General features: G+C 35.6%; 1 protein-coding gene across 6 annotated transcripts in view; it reads right to left on the bottom strand.

Moving 5' to 3' along the window:
• Window positions 1-23,151, bottom strand: part of HERC4 (HECT and RLD domain containing E3 ubiquitin protein ligase 4) — a 129,427-nt gene that overhangs the window by 13,080 nt on the left and 93,196 nt on the right. For 5 of the 6 annotated variants that reach the window (XM_088841921.1, XM_055425621.2, XM_055425623.2 and 2 more), the window contains 4 exons: window positions 13,179-13,202; window positions 11,091-11,189; window positions 9,121-9,288; window positions 8,761-8,904 (listed from right to left, as the gene is read on the bottom strand). In XM_088841921.1, the coding sequence (XP_088698047.1) occupies window positions 8,761-8,904; window positions 9,121-9,288; window positions 11,091-11,189; window positions 13,179-13,202 (435 nt within the window). The remainder of the gene's footprint in view (window positions 1-8,760; window positions 8,905-9,120; window positions 9,289-11,090; window positions 11,190-13,178; window positions 13,203-23,151) is intronic. The other variant, XM_055425624.2, reaches the window with a different exon arrangement.

Here is a 23,151-nt window from a genome sequence, read left to right on the forward strand (position 1 = left end):
CAAGAAATTTTTAAATTAGATCTGGGGCTCCAGACATAGTTCATTCACTATCTAGTCTCAGTGTTTTCAAGATAAAAGCAATATTAATCTCATAAGGGTATTGTGAGGATTAAGTGGAATAATGTATGTAAAATGCTTTTAGCATACTTCTTATAGGACACAGTAAAGGCTCGATAAATATTCTAATTAGCTAGTAATTTTCAAAATCAGATGGGTATCTTTTTTGCATATAAAACTGGTCCATAGTTTGGAATATTTCCATAGAAGAAATTCTGCTTTGCAAGGAAGAATTTCAAAGTCAAAGGAATGCTAAGCAAACCATAAAAACTCTTCCTCCACAACTGTTCTAGTTTATACTGCCATTGTAGTCCAGGAAAAAGACTATCTTTCCACATTTTCATCTATATACACACATAAAATATATTTGAGTTAAAAAACGACAACTTGTTTCACTGTAGATTTTTGACTACTAGTGATACTAAAAATTATAGATTTGTGTGTGTTTTTGAAAAGTCTTTTTGTGTACTTGGCCCATTTATCTTTTAGGGGTTAGTGTTTTCTTATATATTTATATTTGAATACATCATATGTTAGGGTTATTACCCTGTGTCATATTCAATACATATATGCCTTTTATGTTTTTTTATCTCATATTTTTCATTGGTCAGATTCATCTTTTTCTTCTGTGATGTCCCTACATTGTGTTGAAGTTCAAAAAGTCCTTAAATCAGGCAGATTGAGTATGTGTTAATATCTCTTCTTCCAGAAATCCCTCTAGATGAGAATACAGGAATAAATGGCATAAATTCACAAGAAAGAAGAATAGGGAGGAGTTTCAACAGCACGAAAGAGATTTCAATATCTCAAATTATGAAAAATAAATGGCTGGTCTGATTTGGTAAAGCAGAAAAATGTAAACAGTAGCTTGTAGAGAAAAGCCAATAAAAAAAACAACAACAAGCTCATCTATGCTGTAGGCTCAGGAACTGACAGTGCCAGTCTATCCCTGTGAAGTCAGGGGTACTCCAGCTACCTCAGTTAGTAAAACGTAACTCTGAGAGTCAAGTATCAGAAAGGGGTTGAAAACAGGATGCTTGACGGGAGAGGCCTTTGACTTTCTAGAAAGGATGAATCAAAGAAGCTCTGGAATCTGAGATGACTGATGCTCGGGGTCCCGCTTCAAAAAAAAGGGATCAAATGGAAGTCTATACAGTGATCAACAGGAATCCTAGCTTCCCTTTCCAGTGTCTGGAACACTACGAGAACATTGACAGCCAGGGTCCCTGTAAACACACAGGGTAAAAAACTTACACATGCTGACATAAGCAGGTTCATTCTTGAAAGAGCTCTACCTAATCACTTTACGAATGGGGCCATAAACATAAATGTGCATACGCCCACACACAAAAGTGTCTAGGTGGCATTTCAGTGTCACATTCTAAAATAATAAACAGCCAAGAATTACAAGGAAAAGACAAAAAAAAAAAAAAGAAAACTGGATGAATAAGAAACAAAACCAATAAATGATGAATTTTAAATGACTACATTTTAAAAGTGGAAAATTCAGAGATGTGGAGATTAAACAACACACTTTTAAAAAACTGATTAGTCAAAGAAGGTACCACCACAAGGGAAATCAGAAATACTTGGACTCCTAAAAATGAAAACACATCATACAAAAACTTATGGAAGACAGGGAAAGCAGTGTTCAAAAAGAAATTTTTATAGTTGTAAGCATCTAAATTTAAAAAGAAACAATACCTCAAATAAATAACTTAACTTTATATCCTAAGGAACTACAAAAAGAAGAGTAAACCAAACTCAAACCTAGCAGATGGGGAAAGTAATAAAGGTTAAAGTGGAGAGCAACAAAATTAACAAACCTCTACTAGAATGACCAAGAAAAAAAGAGAAAACTTACTAGATTCAGGACTGAAAGTGTGAACATTATTACTGACTTTATAAAAATAAAAGGATTATAAGACAATAATGAGAAATTAGGCCACAGTTAAGAATAACTAAATGCCACCAAAATAGGTAATATAGATGAAATGGATAAATTCGTAGAAACACACAAACTTACATAAGAAGAATTAGAAAACCTAAAGAAACTTGTAACAAGAGATTGAACCATCAATCAAAAACCTTTCAACAAAAGCCTGAGACCAGATTCTACCAAATATTTAGAAGAATTAGCACCTATCAATCTCAAAGTCTTCTTAGAAAAGGAAGAGAAGGAGACAGTTCTTAACTCATTCTATGAGGTTAGGGATACCATGATAACAAAGTCAGACAAAGACATCTCTCTCATACACACACCCCACCCAAAGAAAACCATAAAGCAGTATTCCTAATAATAACAGAATAATTGTCAACAGAATACTAGCAAACTGAATCCAGCAGCATATAAAAACAATTACACATCATGACCAAGTAAATGGTCCAGGAATGCAAGGCGGTTGAACATAAGAAAATCAACCAATGTAATACATCACATAATGGAATGAAGGAAAGAAACCACATGATCACCTCAACTGATGCAGAAAAAAAAAAAATCTGAATAAAATCTAACACCCTTTCATGATAAAATAAACTCAACAAACCAGGCATAGAAGATAATTTCCTTAACATGATTCAAGGAATTTATGAAAATCCACAGCTGACATTCCACTCAGATCAGGAAAAATTGAGAAACATGTCCACTCTCACTATTTGCATTTGTAAACATATTGTATGTTCTAGGCAGGGCAATTAGATAAGAAAAAGAAATAGAAGTATCCAAATAGAAAAGAAAGAGTAAAATTAAACCTATTGAATTTATAGATGACACGATCTTGTAAACAGAAATTCTGAAGAGTCCATAAAACAATTAAGATATAATAAGTGAAATTAGCACATGATCAACACAGGAAACAATCAGCTATATTTCTATACATTAGCAATGAACTAAAACTAAAATTGAGAAAAAAATTCCAGTTACAGCAGTATCAAAAAGAACAAAATAATTAGAAATAAATTTAACCACAGAAGTGTAAGACTTGTACACTGAAAACTACAAAACGGTGCTGAAAGAAATTAAAAGACCTAAATAACCGGAAAGATATCCCATGTCCATAGACTAGAAGATAACACTTCCCAAACTGATATACAGATTCAATGTATTCTCTTTCAAAATCTCAATGGCCTTTTTCTTTTTTGCAGAAATGGAAAGCTAACTGTAAAATTTATACAGAATTGCAAAGGATTCCTAATAGTCAAAAAAATCTTGAATAGGAAGAACAAAGTAGGAGGACTCACACATTGCAATTTCAAAATCTACAAAGCTACAGTAAACAAGACAGTGTAGTACTGGCATAAGAACAGACAAATACATCATTTGAATAAAATTGAGAGTCCAGAAATAAGTCCATATTTTCAACAAGGATGCCAAGACTATTCAGTGGGGAAAGAATATTAGTCTCTTTAATAATGGTGAGATAACCAGGTATTAACATATAAAGAATGAAGTTGAACTCTTACCTCAAACCATAGTCAAATGAACTCATGATATATCAAAGACCTAAATATAACAGCAAAAACTATAAAACTCTTATAAGACAACTCAGGGGTAAATCTTCATGACCTTCAATTTGTCCATGGTTTCTTAATTATAACACCAAAAAGCACAAGCAACAATATATGAAACAGACTGAGAAAAGACTTTACCAATATTTAAAACTTTTGATATCAAAGGACATTATCAAGAAAGTGAAAAGTTAATTCACATAGTGGGAGACAATATTTGCAAATCATATATTTCTCAAAGATCCAGTATCCAGAATACATAAAAGAACTCTTAAAACAGCAACAACAATAAAAATCCAACTTAAAAATGACATTTTGGGCGGGGGACGCCAATTCTGTGCTCGACAGCGCTCTCGATGCTCCGGAAGGACTGAGCGGCCCAGCGGTTGCCATGGTGTCTTAGTCTGGCAGCGAGAGGGAGGCCGCCAAAAAAAAAAAGACATTTTGCTAAAGAAAGTATACAAATGGCCAAACAAATACATCATTAGTCAGCAGGGGATGCAAACTGAACCACAATGAGATACCACTTCAAACCCACTACCGTAAGAAGAAATAAATACATGCATAAAATACATTTTAAAATACATTTTTTTAAAAAACAAAGTAGCAAATGTTGAAACTGGAATCCTCATATATTCCTAATGGAAATGTAAAATGGTTCAGCCACTGTGGAAAACAATTTGGTGGTTCCTCAAAAAGTCAAACAGAACTATCACATCACCTAACAATTCCACTCATAAGTACATATCCAAAAAATTGCAAACAATAACTTGCACACAAGTTTTCATACTAGTACTATTCAAGAGTATTTCACCGAAAGAGGTAAACAACCCAAAATGTCTGTCAACTAACGAATGAATAAACGAATGTGGTATAGCTATACAACAGAGTATTATTCAGCTACAAAAAGGAATAAAGTACTGACACGATACAAATGGATGAGCCTTGGAAACACTATCCTAAATGAGAGAAGTCAGAGACCAAAGCCCATTAAACTATATGGTTTCCATTAACAGCAAGTATCAAGAACAGACAAATGCATGGAAATAAATAGTAAAGCAGTGATTGCCTGAGGTTGAAAGGATATGGGGAGAAATTGCTTATGTCTACAAGTTCCATTTTGAGGTGATGAAATAGAACTAGATAGTGGTGAGGGTTGCATAACCCTGTGAATGTACTAAATACTCTGTATTCAAAAAATTCTTAAAAGGAAGAACTTAGTTATGCAAATTTTATCTCATTAAAAAATAATGTTAAATTAAAAAGAACATACGACACTCTGCATTACTCCCTCCTTCCCAGGATGTCTGGGGCTGAGCTTTTAGCAAAGGTAGCCAGAAGACAAGCTACTTACCGTAAAGTTTTTCACTAGTGACTTAAGTGAAAAGGAGAAGGCCAAAGTAAACTCTGTAGTGTTTGTACAGAATTAGAGGGATCAGTATCAGCTCACGATTTTTACATGTGTGTATATGTACATGTATACATAAATATCCATAATATGTTGAAAGCCAGGAGATACGTGCCATGTAATATACATACATATATGTATCCTAGTTTTGTCTGCTATGAGACTCTGAAAGCAATGATCCTTGGTACGAAAGAGTACACTTAGCATCCACAGTTGGATTTCTAAATACCATTTTATTCTTAAAGAAGCCAGGGCCCTTAGAAGAAATAGCTAGTGTCAGGACCAGGGTATGGAAAACACAAAACCAGCATGGAACATTTTCTGTACCAAACTGTATACCAAATATAAAGCATAATGAAAGAAAAATGGTGACATGTCAAAAGTACACTAAGTAGGAGCCAGCTCTATTGGGCTTCTATTGCCCAAATTAAGATATAACTGAAAAGTTAAGAGAGATCCACTTCCTTGGGTTATTATTTCACTCTTTCTCCTTTCTTCTTCAAGATTCCAATACCCTCCCCCTTACTCTAACCTTCTAACAAACATGCATCTTATTTCACCGTGAAGTAGAAATAACTCTTAAGTGAACTTTCACAACCTCCCACCATCAAAACTACCAAGAGATTTGCATTTACATATACACTTGGCTTTGTCTCATGATATTATTGATCTGTGTCTAATACGGGTCGATCTCCACTAGGATACCCAACTCTATCCTTTCTTCACAACTCAAGGACTCTGCTCCTGCAGTTGATAACCCCTCTCGCATGACTGATTTTCTACTTTTCAAGTAATTAATCACAACGACAAGCAAACATGCTTCAATTTCTCTTGTAAATAAAGAACCGTTTCTTGATGAAGAAAAAAATATGTATAGTATACCACTTCTTTAAAAAAAATACTATTTATTTTAAAATACTTTGACTCCCAAGAAATTACACAAATAGTATAGTATATATTGTATCCTTTACTCAGATTTCCCCAATGATAACAGCGTAAATAACCATAGTTAAAACCAGGAATCTGACACTGGTACTTATATTTGTTTTTCAAAAAATGATAAACCATAACATTTCTTTTCAAAAGAATACCTTTAAGAAGAGGGAGGAAATACAGTGGAGAGGGTAGAAACAAAAGCTAGACCTCTTTTAGATACCTTATTTTGTAGACTTGACTTTCGAGCTATATTAATATTTCATATAATTATAAAACTAAACTTAAATAAGCAATCCCTAAAAATCAAAATTAAATTCTACAAGTTAACCTAAGTATGCATCCACTTGATATAATGATACACAGTGTACCAATTTCAAGTGATATCAAAACAGTTATTTGATTGCTTCTCTCCAAGGTTATACTCAAAGGACAAAAAACCCTGCAAAATAATTAAAACAGAACTACAGTTGACCCTTGAACATCTCAGGGGTTAGGAATGCTGATCCCCTGTGCAGTTGAAAACTTGAGTATAATCTTCTAGTTGGTCCTCTATCTACAGATTCAACCAACTGAGGATAGTGTAGAATCACAGTATATATTTGTTGTAAAGAATCTGCATATAAGTGAAAACACACAGTTCAAATCTCTATTGTTCAAGGGTCAACTGTATTTTCAGTTATCATAATATTGGTTGAAAGGCTGACATTGTTAGGCAGTAACGTACAAGTCTAGAACATTTTATCATACCAAGTACACCAGGTAGCAAGGAAATTACTTAAAAGAGTATTAGTGCTCAGACACTCAGTTATGTCCGACTCTCTGTGACCTCACGGACTGCAGCAGACCACCAGACTTCTCTGTCTGGGATTATTAGAGCAAGAATACTGGAGTGGAGTGTCATTCATTCTAGGGGATGACACTGGAGTGTCATCCCTCCTCCAAGGGATCTTCCCAACCTGGGGACTGAACCCATGTCTCTTACGTCTCCTACATTGGCACGAGAATTCTTTACCCCTAGTACCACCTGGGAAGCCTGAGTATTATTACCTGGGAAGCAGAGTATTAAGACTGTATCAAAAGGACTCAGGTGCCAAGTTGAAGAGTTCTCCTGACAAAAACGGGATAAAATCAATAAAGATAATAACTGCAATAGATTGAAGGGCTTCCCTGGTGGCTCAGCAGGAAAGAATCCACTGGAGAAGTAGGAGATGTAGAGTCAATCCCTGGGTTGGGAAGATCTCCTGGAGTAGGGCATGGCAACCCACTCCAGTATTCTCGCTGGAATAATGCCACAGACAGAGAAGCCTGTTGGGCAATGGTCTGTGGGGCTGCAAAGAGTTGGACACAACTCAAGCGACTGAGCACAGCATACAGCAATGGATTAAAAAACATCAAATATGTTTAATCCATGACTATACAGTAATATTTGAAAAGAAACCAAAAAATGAATCGTCACCCCTGGAGTATGCTAATGAACAGATTCATTCTTGTGAAGAATAAGTAACGACAGACAGAGAATGTAAAAGATCCCATATGAACTGCATTCAGTTCAGTTCAGTTCAGTCGTTCAGTCGTGTCCGACTTTTTGCAATCCCATGAATCACAGCACGCCAGGCCTCCCTGTCCATCACCAATTCCTGGAGTTCACTCAAACTCATGTCCACAGAGTCGGTGATGCCATCCAGCCATCTCATTCTCTGTCGTCCCGTTCTCCTCCCGCCCCCAACCTTTCCCAGCATCAGAGGCTTTTCCATTACTAAGGGTCAAATAGTAGATGAGGAAATTTCCTTACAAGTATGTACTTAAGCTCCAAAAATGAAAAAGAAATGTCAGAATTAAGAGTAGCATCATTCTGCAACCCCTAATAAACTAACTAGCCTAGGCACTGATCATCATGACTGCTAACATCACAAAGGACAGTCTCCTGGAAGAAATGACTAAATAATACATCAGGGTTTTTAGCACAAATAGTACATAATCCAAATTTCTTTCAACTCAAGAGTTCTACAAACTGAACCACCCATTTCACTTACAGTTTCTAAATCAGGGGGCAGTAAACTTCTTCTGTAAAGGGGCAGATAGTAAATATTGGTTTTGTTGGCCACAGGGGCTCTGTCATAACTACCCAACTCTGCCTCTGCCAGTTTTAGCTAGAAAGTGGAAGACTGCTCAGTGGTAAAGAATCTACCTGCCAATGCAGGAGATACAGGAGATGTGGGTTTGATCCCTGGGTTGGGAAGATTCCCTAGAAAACGAAATGGTAATCCACTCCAATATTCTTGCCTGGAAAAACCCATGGACAGAGGAGCCTGGTGGGCTACAGTCCATTGAGTTGCACAGAACTGGACATGACTGAGTGACTGAGCATGAACGCACAGCAATGGAAAACAGGTAAGTGAGTTGGCACTGATTTTATGTGATGGGAAGAACTTAGATCATGAAATGTAGTTTGCTGCATAGTTATCTCTGCCCTATATGATACTAGAGAGAAATCAATGACCCCTAAAGATAAATTAATTCTCCCCAGAATGAAAGTTAATCTGGTAGCTATTCAATCCTCAAATCTAACTCAGCAGAACAGTCAACATCATTTTTCAGGCTGACCATTACTTCATTTATTTTCCTAATTTGAAATGTGTGATAAACATAATCTGTTTTGATGACTGTAAGTCCAAAATTTTATGATTTTTAAAACTGTAATAAAACAGATTTGTGAATGTTAGGAATCTAGTAATAATTCCTATTTATTAATGAGTTAAGTTGAAATATATAGGGGTAAACAAAAAAAAGAAATATATAGGGGTGTGTGTGTATCTATTTACAAATGTAATTTAAATGGTTGGACTTTTTACCTTATCAGAAAACCAAATGAGTCTGGAATCTTCGTAATACCTAAACATTCCATATTTAGGATCCAATAATTCCCTCATGATAAGCAAGAAAAATTCCTTGCGTACCCCTCCTGCATCAACAGCATCTTCTCCAACAAATATAACCTAAAAGAAGATAATGCAAACACTGAGTAAAGAAATGAAAGTATATTCTGGAGACTCTATAACACATTAATTATTATGAATAAATGCTCAGCAATTAATAGCTATAATTTAAGTATATTTTTATTAAGATTCAAAGACACTAAAAATAAACAGGAAAACTTTAAACATATTTTCTGAATAAAAGTTCCAATTATACAAAAGAAAATGTTAAATTACCTTGAGTGGCTTTTTGTAGTCTATATTTTTTGTTTTCCTAAGGACTTCCATTGCATCTCCTACAATATTTTCCCTACGTACCACTAGAATTAAGCAAGGGTTCACAGATTCAATCACTGGGAGAAAAAGAGAGGAGACATTCTGTCTGTGGGCCTGGTCAATAGCCATCTAGAAAACAAAAATTAAAAATTTAATAATAATGCTATGAAGGAGCTACTATGACTGGATAAGCTAACCTCAACTTATTTATAGATATCTACAGCCCATAGGATTGTCAAGAGTTGAAAACGACTTAGCGACTGAACAATAAAAAGAACAAATTCCTGTATTACTGAACTCACATAGCACCTAACACAGTATTTAGCACAGCAGAAGAGCTTAATAAACTATTCTGAGAAAAAAAGTATCCTTTTGAAATTTTTACAGTAATGTATAATTGATGATACCATTAAATAAGCAAGGAACTATAATAATAATGATAAATCTGAACAATGTTGTCTCTCAAAAAATAATTAGGATGGACAGTGTAGAGAAAAAGAAAACAGCATTAAAACATACCTTTCCATAGAATAAGAAACAGCCTGGTCAACTAAAAGGTTTACAGAAAGTCATCTAATAGAATGATCACCATGTTGTTGTTAGTCACTAAGTTATGTCTGACTCTTCTGCAACCCCATGGACTACAGCCCACCCAGTTCCTCTGTGCATGGGATTCCCCAGGCAAGAATACGGCAGTGGGTTGCCATTTCCTTTTCTAGGGCATCTTCCCAACCCAGGACCCTGCGTTGCAGGTGGATTCTTTACTGCTGAGCCACCAGGGAAGCTCAAAGTGATCACCTTTTGTGCTCACACTCCAAACATTTGGCTTTTACCATTTAATGCTTTTATTTTTTTTTCTTGTGATTTTTCTTTGTGTTCCCGTTCTAAAATGAAATATCCTACATTGAAAGCACCAAGTAATTGTTTTAAAAAAGACTACTAAAAAAAAACTAGCAATCTAATTGTTAGTATAGAACCTTGAAAAATACTTCTTTCATTTATGAAACAAGAAATAAGTGCAGCTCTAAAATTCCTCCTTGTATTATTTATTGTTTAAAAATATGGAAGAATTTAGAATATCAAATGCATTTATTTTAAAGGAATAAAAACTGCTAACAAAACTGGGACAGGGGTAATTTTTAAAAGCATTTTTAGAATATTAAGTACCCAAGGTGTCACCTCATCCTTTCTTAGTCCTCAGCCTCTATAGTCTGATATTCTATTATCAGAGGAAAAAACTCAAAACCTTTTTAATTTATAAATTCAAAAGGTAAAAGTAAACCTATTGGATTCCTTCATATTCACAATGTAAACTAGTTTTTAAAATTCTCATTATAAAGGAAAAAATACTCAACATAAGTTGGGGGAGGGAAAGAGCAAAGAGGAGACAACCAACCTCAAGAAAACACCTTATTATTACCAAAACATTCTTCACAGAAATTTCATACCCTCCTCCCAACATGTGATCAAATGCCTCCTACTTTAACATCATCTCATCTCTACTCACTTTCATCTTCTACTAAGTATACAAGTAGGGAATATATAATACAGCAAGATTTGAAACAAACCAACATTTTATCAAGGAAACAAATCAAACTGTTTATAAAGGCTACATATTTCTATAATGAAAGATTATACCATTTTAAGATATAAAATGATAAAAATCTAAATTCTACTTCCTTATATCCTATATATATATATTATTCTATTTCCTTTTAAATATATCTAAGTATCCCTTATAAGAATGCACAATTTACATCCAACAGTCTTATAGGTACTAAAGATACATTGGTAAAAGTACCTTTGCAAAAGACAGACTACAAAGGTACAAAGTATCCCCAAAGACATTTCAAATATTTACTTTAAGAAAACACCACAGAAACAATTAGAAAACTACTCTCAAGTTAAACTAGGACTATACAACATTTTACCTGCATCTGTAAGACTGCATCTGTTTGTAACAGAGTAGTTTTTGCTTGGGCGTCAAATACAAATGGATATGTGCAGATTGTAACAGGGATATCTGCCAACTGGAAATAAAAAATCAGCTTATTAGTACAAACTGGTTTGTGACATATTTCTTGTAGGTACTGTCATTTCTTGTGTAAAGTTGATCATATTCTTGGTTTATTTGCTTTCTGTCATTCAGGAATTATACTGATAATTAGATGAAGCACTAGAATAAAGAACCCTAATTCCCAATTTTGGGAGAGAATTATATACTTAGGAACCCATAAAACTGTAAATTACAGGTATCTTTTGCTTAACTTATATTAAACTCGAAGTTTCAGTGAACTAGACTGGAAATTTATTCTAAATTTCGGGCTCCTCTGTTAAATACAGTACCCAGTTCTTATATGTTAGGGCTACTCTAGCAACTGAGGCCAATGATAAGCATTCAACAGATATTTACTGCATGCCATAGGATGCCAACATTATTGTGAGCCCAAAAATTTGTTCATTCAACATACAAAATAAGCATGATTAATACTATAATTTTCTGTCAACCTACAAAGCTGATCAATAGTTGATCTTTTATTACCATTATCAGATATTAGTCACCTTATCAATAATTATTTATCCCAGCAGATGAAGTAGTGATTAACTGCGAAGTTTTTAATAGGCCAGAAAAATACAAAGAGCTATGAACTGCCAGTCACAGATCAGTTAGAGGAATGTATTTCTACCATGTTTCCAACAAAGCAAAATTTTTGTGCTAGTTCTGACACAGAGCGCCTTCTCCTTATACGGCTTCCAGTGAAGACTTAATACACCATAAAGCAACTCTCTTCTTTTTAAGTTTTAGAAAGCTTTTTATATTAAGTCCGAATCTGCATTTCTACATATCACTTTGTTTTATATTTCAGTCTTCATTCTGCCCCTGCAGGGAAGTTTATATGGTTTAGATACTTCATGCAGCCATGTTCTCCCTAAGTTGTCTTTTTTCCACACTAAATATCCCCAGTTTTTCCAACCATCCTGAAAAATAATATTGTTACCAACTCTACTTCATCCCAACTGCCATCTTTTAAATATACTTCAATTTGTCCAGGCCTCTTTTAACTATGGCCATCAAAAACAATGAAACAATTCAATAGTGCCCAATCCGTATAGAACATAAGATTATCAGTTCGTTGTCCTTAACACGTAAGATAACATGCTGAGTTATATTACTCCTTAAGTAAGTTATCATTCTTGGCTATTTTTCATATGACAATTGTACCCTCCACCCTGTATGTGTGTCACTAACCAGCTACTGATGGCTTTTCTAGCCTTTTTACTACTATGACACTAGAAGACAGACAATTTCTGAAGTTCTCGTTGGCCCCAGAACTCTTTGATTTCATAATTTTATACGCTGCTTCTATTTGAGGGTGAGGAAGCAAATAATGTTGGGCCTGTAATTTCAAGCTAATTCTAAATATGTCACTGATTCAAGTGCTGGGTAAAAAAGCAAAGTAAACAACAAAACATGTCTATAACAGAAATATAATACAAAATTCCCAAGTGTTAAAAAAAGGTGGTTCAGAATTGTTGCTTATGTAAGCCAAAATGCTAGAACCTTGAAAGTTTATTCAATTTTATGACCATGTTGAATATCAATTATTAGTTTAAAAACTGAAGATAATTCTACTTCTCTAACACAAAATAGTTTCTGCCTTCCGTGTAGGCATTTGTTAAATTTTACAAGTTTGCTTTTTTTGTATTCTGAGGACACTATAAATTTTATTCTGAAAGACTTTTTAAGAGGATAGGAAATATTTTAAAACAAACATTGTTAAAAGGCATCATATAGGTGTAATGTTAACTAAAGAAAAAAGGGTCTAATTTTCTTCGAAAATTCCTCTGAAATGTTATATAGGGCAAGTTCTATACACTCATTCATATATATATATATATATATATATATATATATGTTTTACAGTCACAAAAAAGAGGAAACTTGGGATCTCCAATCACTTAAGACAACACAGAGTATATCTTACTCTGAACAGGAGGCTTTATTACACCAAACTTACCTCAGTTAATCCATGGTTGACATCCTAAGACGGCAGTGCAGAATGTAACAGTAATGAGGAAAGAGCAATGTTAGTGTCCAAACTTAACCATTTCTATTAAAAGTAGCATTTCATTTATTCTGCTACAGTAGAATACTGAATTAATGAAGTAAACCAAAATACATCTACAACAAAACTTACCCTTTCTACATATACCTTATATATCTATAAATGTAGCAAGAGCTTTCTTTCAGATATCTTGTGATCAGAAAATCATTGAGGCTTGAACATAATGAAATTTGGTTTCAGCAAGTAAGCACATCATTTGCAGAATTTAAGCAGAACAGAAAAACTCATCTGACAACTAATTTGGTCTTGAAGAAATAATTTTATGGCCCAATTTCTCCACTTGGAAAATGGGAGAAAATATTCCTCAAAGACTTGGTTAATCTTGACAAAATGTTTGAAAAGTGTTTAGCAGATTAAAGAACTACATGGAGAAAATAAGCCATAAGTTGTTGTTATTCATCAGAAATAACCAATGAAATGCAGGTATCTAAATACTAAGGATTCTTTAACATTAAATTAGCTTAAAATAGGAAGTACAAGACAGGGCATAGGGGTTGCTAAGTAGAAACAAGAAATGAAGGGAGAGATATTCATGTATAATAACAAAAATTATAATGAAAGCTTATCACTGCATTGAACAGAAATGTACACTTTCTTGAAAAAAGCTTTCACGTATGTTTAGAGTGCAGACTCAAATACAGGGTTAAAATCTCCAAAAGTATGTTACTAAATTTGCAGATGGTACCTTGTACAGTGAGGAGTTAATCTTACCCATAGAGAGCATCTCCAAGTAGTCTGATTTTGCCCTGGAAGACAATCTATAGGACTTTGGAATTTCATACCTCAACAGGAGTATCATTGTTTGCCTGGAGACTCTGGGATATGTGGTTATCAGTTCTTACCCTAGAAGGGTTGGCAAGTAAAGGCCAGCCACACAGGCAGTATGTGATGGAGCCTCAATATAAACTCTGGGCATCAAGGCTCTAGTGAGCTGCCTTGGTTGGCAATACTCTATGAGTATTGACACAAACAGATGCTAAGAAAGTAACTTGTCCATGACTCCTCAGGGAGAGGAAGACACAAGTTCAGTCTTTGGTACCTTTCCAAGACTCTACCCTACGTACTTTTCCCCTTGGCTGATTTTAATCTGAACTCTTTCCTTATCAGTTCAGTTCAGTCGCTCAGTCGTGTCCGACTCTCCGCAACCCCATGAATCACAGCACGCCAGGCCTCCCTGTCCATCACCAACTCCCGGAGTTCACCCAAACTCATGTCCACAGAGTCAGTGATGCCATCCAGCCATCTCATTCTCTGTCGTCCCCTTCTCCTCCCGCCCCCAACCTTTCCCAGCATCAGAGTCTTTTCCAGTGAGTCAACTCGTCGCATGAGGTGGCCAAAGTATTGCAGCTTCAGCTTTAGCATCAGTCCTTCCAATGAACACCCAGGACTGATCTTTAGAATGGACTGGTTGGATCTCCTTGCAGTCCAAGGGACTCTCAAGAGTCTTCTCCAGCACCACAGTTCAAAAGCATCAATTCTTCGGCGATCAGCTTTCTTCACAGTCCAACTCTCGCATCCATACATGACCACGGGAAGAATCATAGCCTTGACTAGACGGACCTTGGTTGGCAAAGTAATGTCTCTGCTTTTTAATATACTATCAAGGTTGGTCTTAACTTTCCTTCCAAGGAGTAAGCGTCTTTTAATTTCATGGCTGCAATCAGCATCTGCAATGATTTTGGAGCCCAAAAAATTAAAGTCTGACACTGTTTCCACTGTCCTTCCATCCATTTCCCATGAAGTGATGGGACCAGATGCCATGATCTTTGTTCTCTGAATGTTGAGCTTCAAGCCAACCTTTTCACTCTCCTCTTTCACTTTCATCAAGAGGCTCTTTAGTTCCTCTTCACTTTCTGCCATAAGGGTGGTGTCATCTGCATATCTGAGGTTATTGATATTTCTCCCAGCAATCTTGATTCCAGCTTGTGCTTCCTCCAGCCCAGCGTTCCTCATGATGTACTCTGCATATAAGTTAAATAAGCAAGGTGACAATATACAGCCTTGACGCACTCCTTTTCGTCTTTGGAACCTGTCTGTTGTTCCATGTCCAGTTCTGACTGTTGCTTCCTGACCTGCATACAGGTTTCTCAAGAGGCAGGTCAGGTGGTCTGGGATTCCCATCTCTTTCAGAATGTTCCACAGTTTATTGTGATCCACACAGTCAAAGGCTTTGGCATAGTCAATGAAGCAGAAATAGATGTTTTTCTGGAACTCTCTTGCTTTCTCCATGATCCAGAGGATGTTGGCAATTTGATCTCTGGTGCCTCTGCCTTTTCTAAAACCTTCTTGAACACCTGGGAGTTCACAGTTCACATATTGCTGAAGCCTGGCTTGGAGAATTTTGAGCATGACTTTACTAGCGTGTGAGATGAGTGCAATTGTGCGGTAGTTTGAGCATTCTTTGGCATTGTCTTTCTAAATGTAAATGTCAACGTAATAGTTTCCAATTAGTTCTGGGAAGTTTTGTAGCAAATTATTGAACCTGAGAATGGTTCCAGGAATCTTCCAACCTCACAATTGGTATCAGAAGTGAGAGCAGTCTTTGTGAACTGTTCCCTCTTAACTCTGCAGTTGGCTAGATTCCTGCATATGCCTCAAGGGGTATCATTGGAAGCTTTAATATATTAGCAAACATTTAGGGTTTATTCACTATACTGTGCCAAATAAAGCCAATACAGTATAAGCATAAGTAAATATGACTTTAACTTCCTATTCTGAGAAAGATAAATATTTACAATCATTTCTTTAATTAAAAAAACTCTGAGTACGAAATTATCACTACATATGCATCCCAATGGCAGTGCTTAGCAGATACATTATAGAACCTGTTCTGCAGAAAAAGCCATTTGGATTACACTCAGTTTAAAAGCAATTTAACAGGACGACCTGAAATACTTGCATAGTACTAAATGTATCTTGTGGGATGTTTTTAAAGTCCTACTACAACTAAGAAAGTGTGAATAAGAAACATCTCTCAACATTTTTCTGACTACCTATGGCCAATTTGATAACTATGTTTCATACCTGGTATCATGGAAGATGGATTTTACTATTAATAATGAAACACTAACATCCTGGAAGACTCTGATGCTGGGAGGGATTGGGGGTGGGAGGAGACGGGGACGACAGAGAATGAGATGGCTGGATGGCATCACCGACTCGATGGACATGTGTTTGAGTGAGCTCCAGGACATGTGTTTGGTGATGGACAGGGAGGCCTGGCGTGCTGTGATTCATGGGGTCACAAAGAGTCGGACACAACTGAGTGACTGAACTGAACTTAACTGAACTGAACCTATATGTACTTTGTTGCTACATGTAAATAGAGAAAGATGCTAGGCATATCATTTTGTATTGGGAAGACTGTCAGAATTTACAGTGCAACTAAACCGTAAGTCTGATTGTAGAGACAGATGTATGCTAGAAGAAATATGAAAAATTAATGGGATGTGGATAACTTGGGAAAAAAAAAGAGCTTATAAAATACCAAGCAAAATGATTTACCTAGAGAAGAAGCATCAAAGGAAAAACCAGATTAAGATCACCATTAGAAATTTCAATTTAAGAGTTAAGAAACCTAAGACAAAAGCTTAAACAATGAAAACACAGTAAATACGTAAAAAAGCAAGGGTAAACTCCTCTGGGAAATATTAGGATTGCAAGGTAGTTACTATATTAGTTTCAAGTCCAACTGAGCCAAAGTAGTATTTCCAAGGGAAATTTAAAAGAAAAACTAAGTGGTGGTGGTGGCGGGGTGGGGCATGGGGGTGGTATGGGGACAAGATACTAGCAAAATATGTGTGGTCAACTAAAGGTCCACTGCTGAAAATCCACCATATCATTTAATCCGCAGTCTACTCTTGGCTCCAAATCCACATACCCAAGCACTATCTGTTGGCTGTTTGTAGACTGGGGCCCCTGAAATTAGGTCAAGGTATGCCTAATTTTAGTTACCCAATGTCCTAGAAACCTGAGTGAGAAAGGCCTGAAGGAATGTTCAAAAGTCAGGGTCTCATTGTCTCAAGCAAACTTCACAAAGACTGCTTTAAACATCAACAGTGAATGATAATTTACTTAGACAAAAAAGATGCAATTCCTTGGCACGTTTTAGTTTCAACATATTACTTATGGCAAAACACTGTATCATTGCTGGTGGCATCATTATTTGAGGGTGTAACACAGAATTACTCTAAGTATAAACAGAGGATACCAAAGTTACTGAAGTAATTCAAATAAATATGAAGTGTTGGTGACTAGACAGAAGTATAAAAGATACTCCTAAAACATGAAGAAAATGAAAAATATACAAATATAACTTGGTAATTCAAGGCATAAAGAATCAGTCCGAGAATCCACAAAATATTAACGTCATTAAAGATGACAAGGGGGCTTAAAAAGCAAGTGAGAACATTCTGGGAAATATTATAGCTACAAGGTTTATAATGCAAGTATTAAATGTATCACAAATATTAAAGTATGCAAATATACTTTAATTTCTTCATTTCATTAAATGAGGAAGAAGCTCAGACCCAGGAAGTACCAGCTGGTCTTCCCAGGTGTTACATCAGTCTATCTTCCTGGTTTGCTGGTGAGCATGTCATGTCATTTGTTCAGCATTGTTCACAGTTAAAGTATAAAACCTTAACTCCACAGAACAAATACAGTAATGACTTATAAACATGGCAAAATTAATACTTAAATAAAAGTTACGACTTAAAAATATATAAAGTATAATTTCAAAGACTAAAAATTTCACCTATTTATCAAATATATTTAATTAGTACTTACTTGTATCTGACATAGACATACATAGTTCTTGAAATAAATGAATATACACTTTAAAAAATGCTTAACTTAATTCAATTATAACAGGCAAAGACTCAGCACAGACCTTTCCATACATTCATCAATTTTTACTAGATATATATTGATATTGTACAGTAACAAAAAGGATAAGAAAGGGAAGAAAAAGCAGCAAAAAGATTAGTTGTAACCACTAAAGTATTTTTGTCTTTTGACTATGCCTCACAGCTTGCGGGAACCTAGTTCCCTGATCAGGGATCGAACCCAGCCCTTGGCAGTGAAAACCCGAACCACTGGACCACTAGGGAATTCCCCACTAAAGTATTTTTAGAAACAATTTTAGAGCAAAGTTAAAAAACTTAGCAAATAAACTAAGAATAGTATCTAGAAAGTGGGGGAGAAAAACATCAAATAGTAGAAGATAAAGAGAAAACTCACATACCCTTTTATTTTCCCAAGAAACTATTTACTGTAGAGGCAGAAAAACAGATAAAAAAGCAAAAGGAATCCAACTGAAAAAAAGTTTCATATCCTAATATCAGAGTTCTGGAAAAACAAAACAGAGAAGCTTATATACTAATAGTAAGTGGCAGGAGGAGGAGGAGCAAGCAAAAACTTTACAGAAATGTGTAGAGGGAAACAGATGAAAGAAGATGGGAAAATAGGAGAGGATGAGGTGAAAAGTTAGTCTCAGTCATACAAAAGGACATTATATGGGGTGCAAAAAATTCATAGAATTAGTTTTTAATGTTTAGAGACAAGGAAAGCATATATCTGATGCATTTTTAAAAGTATATCCCAAATGGGTTTTTTTCCTTCTAGTTCTATTGAATTATAAATGACAAATAGCTCTGTGTTAGTTAAGGTTTATATACCTGATGGATTCTTAAAATACTTGACTGGGAAAGAAAATCTAATAAATATAATAAAAGCAAATATAATAAAATATATAATAAAAATATATTAAATATAATAAAAGCAATATAATAAAGCTGAAATAATCTCCTTGCAGTGTTTAGAACAAGGTGAAGTTTCACATACATATGTGTATATATTTTGTCTCCCTGGTGGCTCAGACGATAAGGAATCTGTTTGCAATGAACGAGACCTGGGTTCAATCTCTGGGTTGGGAATATCCCCTGGCAGAGGGTATGGCAACTGACTCCAGTATTCTTGCCTGGAGAATCCCATGAACAGAGGAGCCTGAGGGGTTACAGTTCATGGGGTTGCAAAGAGTCAGACATGACTGAGCAACTAAACACAGCATAGCACAATGTATATATTTACATATATAAAATACATGTATATATAAATAGAACTTATAGACATATTTTTTATAATTCATAGTAACTATGTTCTATCAAGTAATATTTTAAACTCTCACACCAAAGGAATGGAATTATTTCAAGATCATAGCTCTTGTTCAATAATGTTACACATATGTATGTTGTATAAAGTACATACATATGTGTATATATCTGTTGGTTACATAAATACACATATACATATCTATATCATCACAAAATAACTTGGATCTTTAGGATAGACTCTAAAATTTTACTAACTTTATTTACAAGGCCAATATGATGTACAACCTAGTGTCAACACTAGTAATGCAAGTATGAATTTTATTCAACAGTCTCAGGGAAAAAAAGCCTTTAATGTTATATGTAAATGTGAAAGTGGTTTGAATTCTCCCACAGAATGCTCCTTCAAATATCATAATATAAATTAATAAACTACCTGAGTTAGTCAAAGACCTTCAAAGTAAATTGTCAGCCTTCTATTTCCAGAAGACTAGAAGAACCTAAATCATGGGTTCTAGATTCTGATTTCAAAGATGTGATGTTAAATCCACTGTGCCAATTAAAGAACAAGTTTGCAGTGCCACAACCACATATTCAATACCAGTCTGTCTATAAACGGAGAAAAAGGAAAATCATGTGGTTGAAAGAGGAGAGTAACAGAAAGCAATTCTCAAGTACAGCAACTTGGAAAACCTTGAAATAAGATGGTCCTCCACTGTCTCCCTCTTACCAGAAAACAGTGGCATTGTAAGAGTTAATCAGGAAATTCAATTTTATATCATCATAGTCATACACAAACAGAAGTTTGGATATAAGCCTGTACGGTTTAAAAGCAAACATTCAAACCACAGCTTTACCAAAAATCACAAGATTATTGCTACCTTAAAAGTTCTATTAGACTGGCGCTTTCCCTTAAACCTGTTCAGAATTGTTTTATAACCTACATACTAGGTAAAAATTCAGATGTCAAAGGACATCAGATCTAATTCATGGTGACCCAAGAGGATATAACTCTCCAGGCGAGAGTGAAATGCTTAGTGAAGTCAGACAAATAGAAATATTATATAAGTGACATGTGCAATCTAAAAAATAGTACAACTGAATCTATGTACAAAACAGAAACAGACTCATATAGAAAACAAACTTATAGTTATCAAAGGGGAGGGAGTAGGAGGAGCAAATTAGGAGTGGGGGATTACAGCTATAAACTAACGTACATAAAATAGATAAGCAACAAGGATTTATTGTATACCACAAGGAATTAGATTTAATAAAAAAGAAAATCACTAAAAAAATGTTGAGATGATATAGGAACCTAAGTGCTCTTATGTTACACTCTTTTCTTATCATAATCAGGTTGTGAGCGGAGATTCCTGATCAAGATAACATAATCATCCTCCATACTAAAGAGTAACCTCATTTTAAAATTTGTAGTGTTATAATTAATTTACAAATTTGTTATGGCTTTAGCATTCTTTTAAAAGCTAAGAACCAGGAGTTTATAACTAGTATTTGTATACATTTAAATAAGATGGTAATAAACAGGCTAAGTGAACATTAAGCTTCTTAAAGGAATTATTTTATTTTAAACGGAGTCTATATATTAATGCAGTCTCAAAAACACTGCACAAAGACCGAGGTTACTGAGGTGGTATGTCAGAGTTTACATGCAGTCTTAGAATAAAAAAAGTTCATTTTCTGAATCATCAGTGTCCCTCAATGGTAAATAATTTTAATTCCTTTTACAATAAATATTTATTAAGCCTGAAATCTACATTCACTCAAAGATGAAATATGAGACTTCAAACAAGTCTTGCAGAGGGAAAATTAATAACTTCAATAAATATGTTTTTTCTCCTGTCTTAGGAGTTCTCTGGAGGAAGTGTGAAAAGCTTCATCTAGATGAGAGATTTAGTTAAAACAGGGAAGGAAAAAGGAAATATTTATTCAAAGCTTTCCAGAAGTCAAGGATTTCCTTTTCAAACAAGTGCTGTCCTTCGACTCCAGCTACAGCCCTTACCCCCTCCTCTCAGGTGCAGACTCTGTGAAAGGACTGCCTGTGAATGCTGTTCCCTGTTCCTCACCCCTAAATTTCTCTTAAGCATAACTCACCCTAGACTGGCATTATCAAGGTTACCAGTGACCTTCATGAAACCAAATTCACTACTCAATTCCACGGTTTTATCCTGTTTCTCAATAGCATCCAATACACATTTCTCCTTCCCTTTTTCAGTTTCCACAACACTACACTAGTTTTCCTTCTTCCTTTCATCTCATTTGTTGATTTCTCTCCTTTCCTCATTTCATATCCATCAATAATTCTTGTCCCTTTTACCTCTAAGAGGTACTCAAGACCATTTATTTCCTCCTTCCATTATACAACTACCAACCATGGCCAAACTCATCATTTTCTCTCCCCTAAGCTACTAAAACTATCTTCTAACTAGTCTCCCTTTAAATTTTTGTTCCATCCCCCTCATTCCAACCTCCACACAGCTGACAGGGTAGTTATTTCAGAATATAAATTACACTGTACAATATTCACCTCAAGTTCACCAGCATCCAATAGCTACACATAACACTTCAGATAAAATCCGTATTTCTAATCTTAATCTACTAAACTTTCCATGATCTAGCACCTGCCAGTTTCTCTGAACTCTCCCCATTCCCTTATTTTTAGCCATGTGTGTGCTCAGTCTCTCAGTTATGTACAACATTTTGCAACCCCAGGGACAGTAGCCTGCCAGGCTCCTCTCTCCATGGGATTTCCCAGGCAAGAACACTGGAGTGGGTTACCATTTCTTACTCCAGGGGATCTTCCCAACCCCGGGATCAAACTGGTGTCTCCTTTGTCTCTTGCATTGGTAGGCAGATTCCTTACCACAGCGCCACTTTCGAAGCCCATTTTATACTGGCCTTCTTCTATCCTTTAAAGATATCAAACTTGTTCTTGCCTAAGGTCTTTTACTAGATACTCATTTTTCCTGAAATCTTCCTCGCACTGATCTACATGGCTGCTTTTTCTCATTTAGATTACAGATCATACTTCATTAGAAAAGACTCTTCTGATTACCCAACTGCAAGAAACCATCCAGTCTTTGCTACCTTCTCTTATTTTCATCCTCTGTACAGTGTACAGTATTAGCTTTCTATGGCAGGGGAAGAAGGGTGCACGTTACTTGATTACTATTCATCTTGCCTACTAGATTATTATAAGTTTTATGACAACAGGCCTTATCCATCTGGTTCAGCACTGTATTTCTAATACCTAAATAAGTGCTTGTTACATGCATTTTCAGTTGCTCAGTCGTGTCTGACTCTTCTCGGCCTGTCAGACTTCTCTGTTCATGGAATTTTCCAGGTAAGAAGCATGGATTGGGGGTGCCATTTCTTACGCCAGGGGATCTTCCCAACCCAGGGACTGAACCCTCATCTCTTGCACCTCCTGCACTGGCAGGTGGATTCTTTACAACAGCACCACCTGGGAAGCCTGTCTGTTACACAGGAGATTCTTACTAAGTATTTGCTGAATGAGCAAATGGGTAGACGTCAATCTGTAGGATGGCTGTAAACTTGGCTGAGCCTCCTAGTGATTCTGGGGAAAATAGTCAACAAGTCTGTCCCAATGAAGATCTAAGTACGTAGGGAAGTCTCTGCTATGTTCTAGAAAGTGCTCAAGATGGTCTGGAAGTCACCTTATTCCTATAGGGAAGAGTACCCTAAAAAGAGCATGCAGTAAACTGCACTGCCATTCA

Source organism: Moschus berezovskii, chromosome 12 (assembly GCF_049115385.1).
Source record: "Moschus berezovskii isolate FMDL1 chromosome 12, NW_MosBer_1.0, whole genome shotgun sequence".
NCBI classification, from domain to species: Eukaryota; Metazoa; Chordata; class Mammalia; order Artiodactyla; family Moschidae; genus Moschus; species Moschus berezovskii.